The sequence below is a fragment of the Acartia tonsa genome, chromosome 9, assembly GCF_053477335.1.
Source record: "Acartia tonsa isolate MP-2025a chromosome 9, ASM5347733v1, whole genome shotgun sequence".
In the NCBI taxonomy this organism is placed as follows: Eukaryota; Metazoa; Arthropoda; class Copepoda; order Calanoida; family Acartiidae; genus Acartia; species Acartia tonsa.
The window spans coordinates 44769415-44783169 of NC_137268.1; the positions used below are offsets into that span (position 1 = coordinate 44769415).

Consider the following 13755-nt stretch of genomic DNA (forward strand, 5'->3'; position numbering starts at 1 on the left):
ATCTTTTTTTCCCAAAATGGAACAAATAGTTGGAAAAGTAATAGCTAATGGCTGTTTAGCCATTTTTGGGCTATTTTCAGGGCAAATCCAGCAACAATTACATAGGAATCATCCATTAGGGATAGGTTTTAATGGGTGTTGAGCTGAAAAATACTACCAAAAATAGTGGCAGCTGGGTAATGGCTTATAAGGATATAAAAATTGAACATTTCCATGGAATTAAACTTTTCTTAATTAACATTATGACTTTATGTCATGGACATATTACTAAAAACACTTTTTTAATTTCTAGATTTCGCTGTCATAACAGCTGAAAACTGCCAAAAATGGCTGAGAACAGCTGTCAACAGCCAAAAGTATTTATTGTAGATTAAATCATCCCGCCATGGAAAAACTTTTGAAAAAATTTTTGCCCCCAGTAAAAATGTGGTTGATTTAAGCAAAAAAATGACCCATGCTAAATATTTTTTCTGTGATGCAATAATTGTGACCTCACGAGCACTTCTAAGTTTTTGAAATCTGAAATTACCCATGCTAAATATTTTTTTCTGTGATGCAATTATTGTGACCTCACAAGCACTTCAAAGTTTTTGAAATCTGCAAAAAGAATGTTTTTTTAGTTCTTTTGTGTGATCTCAATTTTAAAGATTTTTACAAAATTTCAATTCTAGTATGTAAATATAAACCTGAAATTTACCAAAAAAATGGAGCAGTCTCAATTATAACATATGAAGGTGTAGCAAGAAATCTGCAAAGTCAAATTCCATTTTTGCAGTTTTTCTTACCTAACTTAAAAAAAAAATTTTAATTTTGTTTTTCTTTTAGATGCAGTAACTACTGGACCAGGTAGTTTAAAAATTTTAGCTCAATATATATCAATTTTGCCCACCTTCCAGCACCAAACCCCCCTTTATTGATAAGAAGACCATTAATTTTATTTTATTAATTTTTAAAATACCACAAAAAAATTTATTTGGCAGCTTGCTAATGGCCGCAACTCAGCCTGGAGTAGCCAAGAGTAGAATGAGTAGATAGGGCTTGTGACGTGTCTCTAGGTAGGTTTTTAACAGTCCGTGTAACAGCCCCAGCTGCCAAATGGATGGACCCCCACTATTTATAGTAGTATTTTTGAGCTCAGTACCAATAAAAACCTACCCCTAGACATGTCACAAGCCCTATATACTCTTCATACTCTTAGCCGCTCCCAGCCATTTTCAGCCAGTTCTAGCAGCTGGTACAAGAAATTTAAAAATGTATATTTAAAGCAAAAATATGTTTCAAAAATTGATTCCTATGCAATTAATGATAGTTTCGCCCTGAATATAGCCCAAAAACGGCTAAATGACTGAGCCGTCAGCTGTTAACCGTCACTTTTGCAACTTTTTGTTCCATTTTGGGAAAATAGATGTACCAAGGATTACTCATGCCAAGTTTTGTAACAAAATTCGAATTCTAAGTGCAATTTGTGCATTGATTACGAGATGGTTGCATTAAGCCCCCCCCCCCCTCAAACTTGAGTTAATTCCTTTAATGATCTTGATAGATATATGTTTATAACTTTTAATATATTTTACAATAGTTTTTAAAGTTAATGTTGGGAGGGAGATATATCCCAATCCTCTTTTTATAAAAAAAATTTTAAAATGTAATAAATTTCTTATATAAAGTAGGTTTGGTAAAATCCTAATAAAATCACCCTTGATTTTAGTTAAAGGGGGCTGTTAAAAGTCATAAGTGGGGTGTCAAAAAATTTAGTTGTAAATAAATTAATGGAATATAACCTGATATTATAAATTTGAAACATATTTTTGATGTACAAAGAGAATAAAGGAACATGTATTACACTTTTCTTCATAGAAGAAATTGAATAATTTTTTATTTGTTTTTTTTCAACACAAGGTTATTTGTGTATCTCTTGGTACAAGATACCACCATATTATTAGTTAAATCTAATTTTTTATAAATTAAGTGAATAAGTCTGTTAGACCAAGGGTAGAAACTAAGTAGATAGACAGACAGACGGGCAAGAAGAATTATCAAAGTTTTACTAAAATAGACAATTAATTAGATAAAATCCAATAGAGAACCTGTGAATGATCAGACAGACAAAGGGACAGACAGACAGACAGAGGGACAGGTAAATAGTAACAGAGAGTCTTTGAGGCATTAACAAATTACAATTAGGCTATGCTAGATGATTCATTGAAATCCAAAAGAGAGGCAGTTAGACAGATAGACAGACAAGTGGTGGGACAGACAGACAAAAGGACAGACAGACAGAGGGACAGACAGACAAATGGGTATTGCCTAAAACAGTTTGGCTGCTATATGAATCATTAAAACCCACCGTAGAAAAGAAATTTACATTAGTTTCTTATTTCGATACTCAATGCCCCCCCCCCCCTCCCCCACTCAAAGGGGTTTATTATTTCTTAATATCAATAAGTGACTTTTCAGCTTAATAAAATTGAATGTACTTTTTATTTCATCAATTTATCTTAAATAGAACGAAAGTTATAATCATTTTATTGTCTACAAGATATATGCTTTGAGTAAAAATCAACATAATTGTCAGTAAAAACGTCATATTTATGCATATTTACACAGTAAATAAATTTTAAAATTGTATTTTACTGTAATGAATAACTTAAGGGGGTTGTATGAAATATCAAAAACCTAAAAAAAAACTAATTTGGTTAAATTAGTCCAAGTAATGATTGATTTAGTACAGTACGTATGAATAAGTTGTCAATTTCCTACCAGAGTCCTTGTGACAATGACAAAAAAGGCAGTATATGACTATTTATTCCAAAATAAATACAGACTCATGGATGTTAAGGGGTAAGACAATGGCTGTTACATCGATGTACATCTCCAATTATGATACCAAAAATTACCAATTCTAAAGATTAAAATTAATGGCTGAAACGTTTAGACACTCTACTAATTGAACCAACCAATTCAATTCAATAACAGTTCCCGAGGTTGTTAAGCCAACGAATAAGAAAACATTATTATAAGACGTTGGGGACTAGTGCAATAAACTGCCTAATATCCCCTTCCTCCCTTATAAGGACTGGTACCTGGATGTGTTTAAACGACCATTCCTCGCTGTCCAAGCGACCAATGGCCCGTCCAAGATCCTTTGGCTTCTTATCCTGCAAAAGCGTGTATTAAAACAATTGACGATTTATACCTACAGATAATTGCAAATAACGTTAAGAAAAGATCCTTTATGATTGATTATTGAATATTTTTTACCTGAGTATTATGATCCTTGTGGCCAGCAACTCCAGATATTAATTCTTGGATTTTCTGGAAGCTTTCCTCACGCCTGACAGTGCAGCGGCCATTTCAATTAACGATTTTTACCAATCAAATGTTAAGGTAAAGACAAGGGAACGAAAGGTTTCTCTGGAGCCGATGAATGAACGGCAAACTTCCTCCCTCCTCACTTTTTGTTTACCCCAACATAACCAAAATGCTATAAACTTGTGAACCAATTTCAATTCGAAGAGTTTTTTACACCGAGTTCATTCCATTTTAGTATGTGAACAAGGAAATGATTAAAAAAGAAATCAGTAAAAACTTTAGGTATATAAAAAAGACTCTTCCATACCAGCAAGGGAAAGACCCAGGAATCTAAAGGGATAAGACAATGGCCGATAAATTGATGTACCTCTCTAACTAATAAGAAAAAGTTATCATAAAACTTTGGGGACTAGTGAAATAAACAGCCTATTTCCCCCTCTCTCTCTCTCTCAGAAAGACCACAAACAGCAGCGGTTCAGTCGGTGTAAACATTTTTAGTCAAAAAATGGGCGTTATCCTCTTAGAATTTTTTTTTCTTCAAATTTTTTTCAATTTTGTACCCCCCTCCCCCCCCCCCCCCTCTCCCTGACTACCGACGAACAACTATTTTAGGTTAGGTTTTAGGCTAGGCAGGCAAGGGGGCTAAGCACTGCGGCTAGGCAGGCTAGGGAGCCGAGCGCTGCGGCCAGAGTTCATAGTTCGCTGTTGGGGGGGGGGGGGGGGGGGGAGTACTCAAATTTTCAATATTGAAAAAAAAAATTCTAAGAGGATAATACCAAATTAAGAATAATAGGATATTTATATAAACACCCTTTCAAAATATTTCTGCATTATTCTAAAACCTATCTAATTAGATCATTGTCTATTTGTTTACGATAAAGAACAAAAACAACAATTTATTAGAAAAAGAACATAAGCTCTAATCAACCGAAATAAAGGATTAATATACCTAAACAAGCAGGGAAGAAAAAAAAAGGGAAAATTATTAAAGTATACTCAAGTACCTATATGTGTATATAGTCTGAATGTCCGGCATTAAGATCTAGTGAACAGCATCACTGGACCTTTATTATATAAGAAGCTTAATGTTGGTCCTTTATTATAATTTACTTATCTTATTTCTAAAAATATGCCCCCCTACAATTTAAAATAATAAATTTCTTTGTTAAAATTTCTTTAGAGCGGTTGTCAAGGGGATTAGTAAATAATAATACAAAATTGTAAATGGAAAATTTGCTGTTAAACTTTCGGAAATTTATTCTTTATGGTCAACAAAATCATTTTTTTGTGGAAAAGTTTTTAGAGAAGTCACTGCGGTTCTAAAGCAAACGAATGAGGACGTGTTTTTAAAACTTTAGGAGTCAGTATAGTTTACAGTCCAGTGCCCCCTTCCTCCCTCTGTAAATAACCAACCCTTGCCTAAGTAACCCAGTTATCCAGGGAGGGAGGGGACATTGAAATGTTTATCACACTAATCACCAGAGTTTTATGACAACGTTTTCTTATTCGTTGGATCAATAACTTTGGGGACTTTTATTGTTTGGTTCATTGAAGTTGAGTGTCCAAACATTTTAACCACTAATGTATTCTACAGATGGGATAATTTTATTTATAATCATTGGGGATGTACATTGTACATCAAGTAATTTGCTATTCATTTTCTTATCCATTTAGATCCCTGGCTGTTATCCCACTTTAAAGAGCTCTAATTAATGAAACCTGTGAGTTATCATGTTAATTAAAATTTCCTGATATCCAGAGGCTTAAGCTTCTCCAGACTTGGATGTTTCGTCTCCTAAAATAAACAAAAACTAGTTTGTATATCCAGTAAAATCTCGTAAACCTCAGACCTGTCCAGTTCCACCTCAAAATAGCCCCAGAAAAAGTTACTTTTCTCTCTCCAAAAAAGTTCGAGGAAATAATCTGAGAAATACATGAGGCTTCTCTGGTAAGCTAATATACTACCTATACCTCTAAAAATTTTAAAAGCAAAGAAAAAGTGAAAAATAATAAAAAAAATTGCGCAAATTTAGAATTGCAGACTAAATTACAGTTTCATAAAAATAAAAAAAATCAAGAAATTTCCAATTTCCACATCATTGAAAATTAAAGTTAGAAAATTGGAAATTGTAAAGCAGTAAATCAAACGAATCCCTTCCTCTAGATATTTACAATGTAATGACATGGATTACACCGCATTAAAAGTGTTCAGGGAGGTAGGGGACATTGGACTGTAAATAGAACAGGTACACAAAGTTTAATGACCACAATATCTTATTCGTTGGCTAAAATTTCAAGTACTTTTGGTTGAATTCAAACAATTTTGTTTTTCATCATTAGGAATGTATAAAATTGTATCCCCATTGACTTATTACTAAAGTTCTCTAAGAATTATAGAACGCGTAATAAAACTTTGTGATTAAGCTTTGCTCTATAAAACCAATTGAATGTAGTTTTCCAAAACTTATTAATTGGGCAGTTCGCTATTTACTTTCATTTCTATAATTACATTAATTAATGTGTGTTTCTGAAATTCTTTTATGTCAGTGTTTTTGATTGTATAAAAATAAACTTAAATGGTATTTATGAAAGATTGGTTAATTAGCATGTAAAAAGATACATAATCATTACCTTTTGTACCTTAAAATGTTATAAAAATGACCGTTTCTCCTTTTTGAAACTATGATTTAGTTAATATACAGTAGTACCTAAGAGTTTCTGCTTGTAAGTTAAAGGCTTGTAAAAGACTTAAAAATAATCTCAAATAGTCATTACTCAATAATGACTAACTAGATTATTTATAAGACTTCTTATGCCGATTAACATAGTGTTTGGGCATGACATGTACGTTCAGTGCAGCTGTTTCGCAGCTAGCAGCCATTAAAGTTCATAGTTTGTTGCAGATAATCGTTACAAAAAAGACATTTTACCGTGAACTACACTAGATATAATATTTTAATCTTGGATAAGTAAAAACAGGTTCAGTAATTACAGATTCTTCAAAACCAAAAACCACTTAAAATTTATACTTTACATAACCTTATATAAAGAGATTAGTACTTATGGTCAGAATAAATTTTCTTTAGACAAATAAAATAGCACTTTAAATGGATCTTTGTTTAGACAAAAATAATGTTTTCTTTACTTAGGTGTGACGTAGCTTTTATACAATTAAATTAAAGATAATTTTCATTAAAATCCAGTTTTCTAGAAATAACTTTGATAAATGATTTGATGAAACTAGTTTCATTTTTAATGTATTGTCCAGTAGTGATTTTATTTTGGGATATATACTTAACACCTACATTATAAAGATGTTATAAAAAATGTTTAGGGGAAGTTTTATAAAGATCCGGTGTAGGTTTTTGGCCATTTATTTGATAAAAATCTAATATATCTCTGGAGGCAAGGAGCGCCACCGCAAGTGATAGAAATTAAAAACGCCAAAAACCTTTTTTTTTCGCTCTTTTTGACATAATTATTTTTGTTTGTTAAATGTAATCCAGGTTGTTACAAACAGACTTTACTAACACGTCATATTTGAACGTATATAAAGAGAAATGGCATATTTTAGGAGTTTCATTAGGTTGATGATTTATTAATATTTTATGCAAAGTTGACTATATCAATGTGTGTAATTATTTGTATATTAGTTACTTGTGGAAATCAAAAATTTGGGAGCGGGTTATTTTTTCTAGAAACGATTTTTCTTTGGGTATTCTCCACTAAAATAGGTATAAACCTTCCTTGAACCTATGCAAGATTCTTCTATACACACACACATAGAAATCATGTTAGTTTTTTTTTAAGTATTATATAGTGAAGCAAGTTTTTTTTTGTCTGCAGCCTAAGATTTCGATAACAACATACTTAACCGATGAGCTCTCCATTTTAAGGAAGCTTTTTATAGGTCCTTGGATAGTTTTAGGCTATTTTCCAACTTTTCTTACTCAAAATACTTCAAATACCGAGCTCCTATATATAGGAACTCAGCCGCTAGTGATTATATAAAGTAGTAAATAGTTGTTAAAATGGTGTAATCCATTGTAAAAATATTTGTCTCATAGTTGAAAATGGTCCAAGTAATGCACAGATCCATTATTCCTAAGTGGAAAATAAAACAAGGACAATAACATCAACTTTTCGCGTTTAAGTATATATATAATTATTATTCCGGGATCTAAAGGGATAAGAAAAAGGCCGATAAATTGATTTACATCCCCAATGATGATACACAAAACTACCCCTTCTGAACATTTAAATTAGTGGTTGAAACGTTTGAACACTTCACTGTTGTCCCCATCGTTGTTAAGCAAACGAACAAAAAAAAAAGGAATTTAAAAACTTTGGGGACTGGTGTAATAAACGGCCCATTGTTCCCTCTTTCTCTGTTATTATTGCTCCATGGAAATTAAAACAAGGGGTATTAAACCAAAAATAACGCAGCAATAATAAGTTAAAAGTTCTGTTTAATGTTAATTTAAAAATGAAATAGTTATATACATATAAGTATGTCAACATGGTGCATGACTGAAATATATTTTTTTAATGGTCTAACTAATATAGAGTAGAATTTCTCACTTATGTTAATCATTACACAAAAAGCATTGTCACATAACGACAACAAATATCGGGTTTAGTCCTTTCCACGACATCCCTCCATAAGGGGCGATTCTTCGTATTTTTCACAGTAAGTTTTCTCCTATTTCTAGCCCCTGCTCTAACCCTGCGGGGCCAATTACCTAAACCTGTGGGGCAATCACCTAACCCAATAAAACCTAACCTAACCTAAAATAACCTATAAAAAGCCATTTTCAAAATACGACAAATCGCCCCTTATGGAGGGATGTCGTGGAAAGGACCATACCCCAAATATCTTTTTTATATAAAAAAAAAGTATTTGTGAGTGAAAAATACGGACAGTCAGGGTATAGAAGCAAAGCCAGCGTAAAAGGAACTATAGAGTGGTTACTCTATTGCTAATATTAAAGTCTTGATTTAAAGAAAATATGTTTTATAAAGGACATACCGACAAAATGAATAGAAACTATAAAGTAGGTACACTACTGCTAAGTGGGAAATAAAATAAAAGTCAAAGGATTAAGTAAACACCAGTGAAGACATAAGGATTAAACTTGGATGGTGGCGGATTTATTTTATTAATTGAACTAAAAGAAATCATAATTTCATAACTTAATGTCAATAAACACTTTTTTTAAATTGACGAGTTCAAAGATTTGTTACAGCTATTCTTTTTTTGTATTATTAGTTTTTAATATCTTTATTTAAAAGTAACAGGATTTCTAACTGTGTGTGAGTCTGTACCGAAAGATCTCGCTCACAACTGAACCGATATGGTTCTCCTTTTCAATGTAGCTTCTCATAGGTCCTGGAAAGGTTGAATATTTTTGTAGAGGTTACCAAGATATCCTCCTAGTAAACGCCACATAAAATCTTTTTTACTTATCCTTTTTTTAAATTAAAATTGAAAACGGGGGATTAAATACCTCCTACCTAATATATCCTAATTTAATATTTCATACTTTATCAAACTTTAAACTTTTGACACAACCATAAAATAAACAGTGACTAGATAGGGTTAGGATCAGAAACATGGTACAGTTTTCTGATCAACAAAAAATAGCTACCAATTTCATTTAACAAAATTGCCCCTTCTGTAAATCAAAGTTATTGATGGAAAAATTTGGACAGTGACAGTTTGAACCAACCAATCAAGATTTCATAAAAATTACATTAAGTTTTTTCGTAAACCAATGCGGGAGTGTTTTTATTCAGGGTGTTTATTGAACTTTGGGTACCAGCGTAAATTATTAGTCCAAATGTCCCCTCTCTCCTTGGATATATGTTAATTCATTATTTCAATAGTGAAACTGTGAAATGGCCTATTTGGCTGCATAATGAAGAATTTCTGACTACTTGCTAAATCTTACAAAAACAAGGATGACAACATCCATAAAAGCGAAGCACTGAAACGGTAGGACAAACGGTCATTAACACTTGTATAGTGTCAGAACTGAATAATAATAATATAAATGTATAAGAGTCAAAGCAAAATTGTAAGTAAATTTGTTGAAAAACTGCTTGATTCAGGATAATGTTTATGGACATACTTACATTTTTAGGACTTGATTATAGAGTTGCTTCGCTTATTACATTATACTTAGTTGTCCAAGGAATCAACATACCAAAAATCAGATAAATCGGATGATTATATCACATAAAAATTAGTTGTTAAAAAATTTAAAAAATCAACATGTTTAAAATGGACGTACGGACATTTTGGTGATGATTATAGAGTTGCTACGATTTCTAAATCGTACCTAACTATTAAAGGAATCACCATGCAAAATTTGAAATCGATAGGACAATTCTAACATGCCTAAATTAACGAAAAGAGCTTCGCTTTTAAAAATATATTTTGACTATAATCTTGACTTAATTGTCCGTGTTTAGAAAACTCAACCCTCAAAGCTGTTGTTAGTGTGAAGCGGGCATGTGTTCTAGTTCCCATACAATTTCTATTTTCTTCAAATAAAATATGTGGAATTCTTTACAAGCATTAATGTAAATTCTGTACTTCTAAAAATAAACTCAAGAATATACTTATATAAAAGGGAATAGATAGTACAGTAGCTTTATTAAGTCTAAATATCCTTAATGTTTACCAAACGCACATTTAAAACAGTTTGAACTAATAAGCGCATTTGACTAGAATCTTATCACAACTTTACGGAATTTATCACTTTTTAAAAATTTTTAGATTAGGTATAGATGTTTTATAGCGAATAATTGAAGGTAGGTAATCTAATTTCATTCGTATTTTTTGAAGTGATTGGGAGGGGAGGGGACAATTGTAGATCAATTCACCAAATAGACTAAATCCTGCTCAGGTACAATACAGATCTTTTGGGTAGAAATCTTACAGAAACACATAACAAATAAGATAATATAAAACAGTTTTTCTTTAAATTGCTTTAAAAGCTCTGAACCGGCAAGACAAAAAATTTTAAGGAACGCACATAAAGACACCTTCCTAAATATTGAAAGAGAAGGACTATCTTCCCATGTAAAAAAAAACCTTGTGCATGTGAATGGTTAATACCCCACCTGTAATCTAGCGCCTTCCAAAAGTTTAGTGAGCCTCTTCTTATTGGACACCCGCCTACCGCCTCCCGTTCTCTCCGCATCTCCCCCGCCGTCAGAGTATTCATTTTCTATCGTTTCCAAGCTTCGCCTGCGACGCCTAAAATATGATTTTTCTTGTTGAAACAATTTTTCGTCACGTTAAATTTTGGCCTTTTTTTATACTATATTTTTTTTTGTGAATAGATATTTTTATTTAAGAGCAACTTAAGGATAAATTTTATAACCATATTGTACTCTTAGATTTTCCTTTGAAATAACACTTTTAAAAAAACATGTAACGTAACGTATTATAGCCAGTTTTCTACAAATATATAATAAACAAATCCTAATATTAATAAAAGTTTTGTTATCCCGGACTTTTTGCCCCTAGGGGCTAACAAAACTTGTTTTAATCTTATAATTTTTCATTTCACAATCCGCGGAAAGCTGTCTTTAATACGATGCGATAAGTCTATAATAGAAATTAGAATGATGTCTGTCCGTCCGTCTGTCTGTCCGTCCGTCTGTCCGTCCATCTGAAGCTTAAGATCTCGGTAACCACTGAACCGAATGGATTCTACTCTTCAGGGTATATACCTATTGGTCCTGTGGTGGTTTTAAGCTATTTTCTTGGGGGGACCCCCAACCCCCCCAAAAATGAAAATTTCCACCCCAAAAAAAAATTTTCATATTTTTTTCTAATTTTCATGTTTTTTTAAGTTTTTATATATTTTTATATCTTTTTATATATTTTTATACTTTTTTATATTTTCTTTATATTTTCCATCATTTTTCTTCTTTTTAAATTTCTTTTCTTTTTTTAAACTTTGTTTTATCAAATTCAAAAAGATTGTGAAAACTTCCATCTCCTGTAGGGGCGAAGCCCCAAAAAGGCTAATGGCAAGGAAATTTTAAAAAACAATAAAAAAAAAGAAAAATTCAAAGGTTTTACCTAAATAATATAAATTAATATAAATAAATATAAAAAGTTATATAGAGTTATAAAATGTTATAAAGAGTTATAAAATGTTATGAAATACAAAAAATATATAAAAAAAATGTAAACAAAAATTTTAAAATTCTCCCCTGAACCTTTAGAAAAAGCCCCTAGAGGCTAGGGGCGAAGCCGCTAGTTTAAATTAAACTATTAAAATCTGTGCTGCTATAATTAAAGCTTAAAATTGAAAGATAATCTCAGATAATAAAATATAATCTATGGGATGACAAAAAACAATTTTAATAAAATTATTTAGAACATTTCTATAAAAAACACTTTTTTTTATCAGTTGTTAATATGTACTTTGTCCGTATTAAAACAATTGCACCATGGACCTGCCTTTCTAAATCTTCAATGTATCTATCTAAAGGGTGTGCAAAAAAAAATGTGGACTTTTTTAAAATTGAAATTGCGCGGCTTGTGTTAATAGTAGAAAAATACTACGCTTAGCGTTAGAACCGCTAAAAAGTCTATTTTTAGGAAATATAAAAACGATTCCTGTGCTACGCATAGTTTAGGAGCCAAGTGTTAAAATGTCCCAACTGACTCAAAACTTGACTTGCGAGTAAATTTTGGTTCATTTTACCATCTGGCTCCAAGGTTATTTGTAGCACAGGAACCGTTCTTATATTTCCAAAAAATACAGTCCATAGCGGTTCTAACGGTATGCGTAACATTTTTCTACTATTAACACAAGCCTCGCAATTTAAAATTTAAAAATGTAGGCATCTCTTTTTGCAAAATATCTTCTCTAATTTTTAGTTATATTTTAAAATTTACTCACAAGTCAAGTTTTACATCAGTTGGGACATTTTAACACGTAGCTCTTTAACTATGCGTAGCACAGGTTCCGTTCTTATATTTCAAAAAAATAGAGTTCATAGCGGTTCTAACGATATGCATAACATTTTTCTACTATTAACACAAGCTGCGCAATTTTAAAAAAGTCAGCATTTTTTTGCACACCCTTTATTTATATTTTGTCTATCTATTTATATTTGTCTCTATTTATCTATCTTTCTGCCTACCTATTTATCAACCTACCTATCTATCCATCTACCTTTTACCATTTATATTCTTAGTTATCTCTTGCCAATAATTGCGCCATTGACCAAGCTTTCCTAATTTTCATTTTATTTATCTATATGTCTCTTATTTATAAATCTATTCACCTAACTATTTTCAAGCTACCTATCTATTCATCTATCTACCTATTACCTTTTATACTCTTTGTTATCTCTTGCCAATAATTGCGCCATTGACCAAGCTTTCCTAATTTTCAATTTATCTATCTATATGTCTCTTATATATAAATCTATTCACCTAACTATTAATCAACCTACCTAAATATCTATATATATATTACCTTTTATATTCTTTGTTATCTCTTGCCAATAATTGCGCCATTGACCAAGCTTTCCTAATTTTCATTTTATTTATCTATATGTCTCTTATTTATAAATCTATCTACCTAACTATTTTCAAGCTACCTATCTATTCATCTATCTACCTATTACCTTTTATACTCTTTGTTATCTCTTGCCAATAATTGCGCCATTGACCAAGTTTCCGAGTCCTCTCGCGTTACAGTTCTTTTGTGCTCCCTCTTTTCCCTACAATTATTATTATTTTTTTTATTAACAAAAAAAAAACTGTTGAACTGATGCAGTTCCCGGTAAAATATTGCTGGTATCGATTATTTTCAAAAACCTATGAACTTTAACGGCGGATAGTATAAGTTTCCGTTTACTAAGCAGCCTATGTAGGCTTAAAGAAACTGCAATAGCAAAGATCCAATAATGCACAAGCAGTTTTTAGGTAAAGAAATCTTGCTGAAGTCTTTTAAAGGTATTTAGTTGTAGGCCTACTCTTGCCGGTTTTAATGACAAAACGTTTACGTTCAGCCGTTTGGACGCTTGTAGCCTTAAAGACTCTAGTTTAATTTTGGAATAATCTATTCAATTCCAACAACATTTTACCGCGAACAGCACCTGATGCAATAAGAAAAAATAATAGGTATTAGGTATCTAATAATAAAATTTTACTTTTCTTTAAACACTATCTAAATAATTCTCTTACCGTATAGAGGTGTTTTTGTAGTTTTAATATTTTTTTTCATTTATACACCAATCTTTTAATTTATCTAACTTTTTTCTGCTTTTTTTTTGTCCGTCTGACTGACTAACTGCCTGTCGTCTGTCTATCTATGTACCTATGATTATGATAATAAACACTGTCGTCCAAATCATCCATATTCTGCATTCCTCCCTCTTCTCGAGTTTGTGTCTGTATATATATAA

The 13755-nt window shown here is 31.6% G+C and overlaps 1 protein-coding gene across 1 annotated transcript in view; it reads right to left on the reverse strand.

The window, feature by feature from the left end:
- Window positions 1–13755, reverse strand: part of Mical (Molecule interacting with CasL) — a 237842-nt gene that overhangs the window by 90982 nt on the left and 133105 nt on the right. The window contains exons 28-32 of the mRNA XM_080171110.1: window positions 12973–13068; window positions 10441–10576; window positions 5060–5107; window positions 3262–3333; window positions 3084–3158 (exon numbers count right to left, since the gene is read on the reverse strand). Coding sequence (XP_080027236.1) covers window positions 3084–3158; window positions 3262–3333; window positions 5060–5107; window positions 10441–10576; window positions 12973–13068 — 427 coding nt within the window. The remainder of the gene's footprint in view (window positions 1–3083; window positions 3159–3261; window positions 3334–5059; window positions 5108–10440; window positions 10577–12972; window positions 13069–13755) is intronic.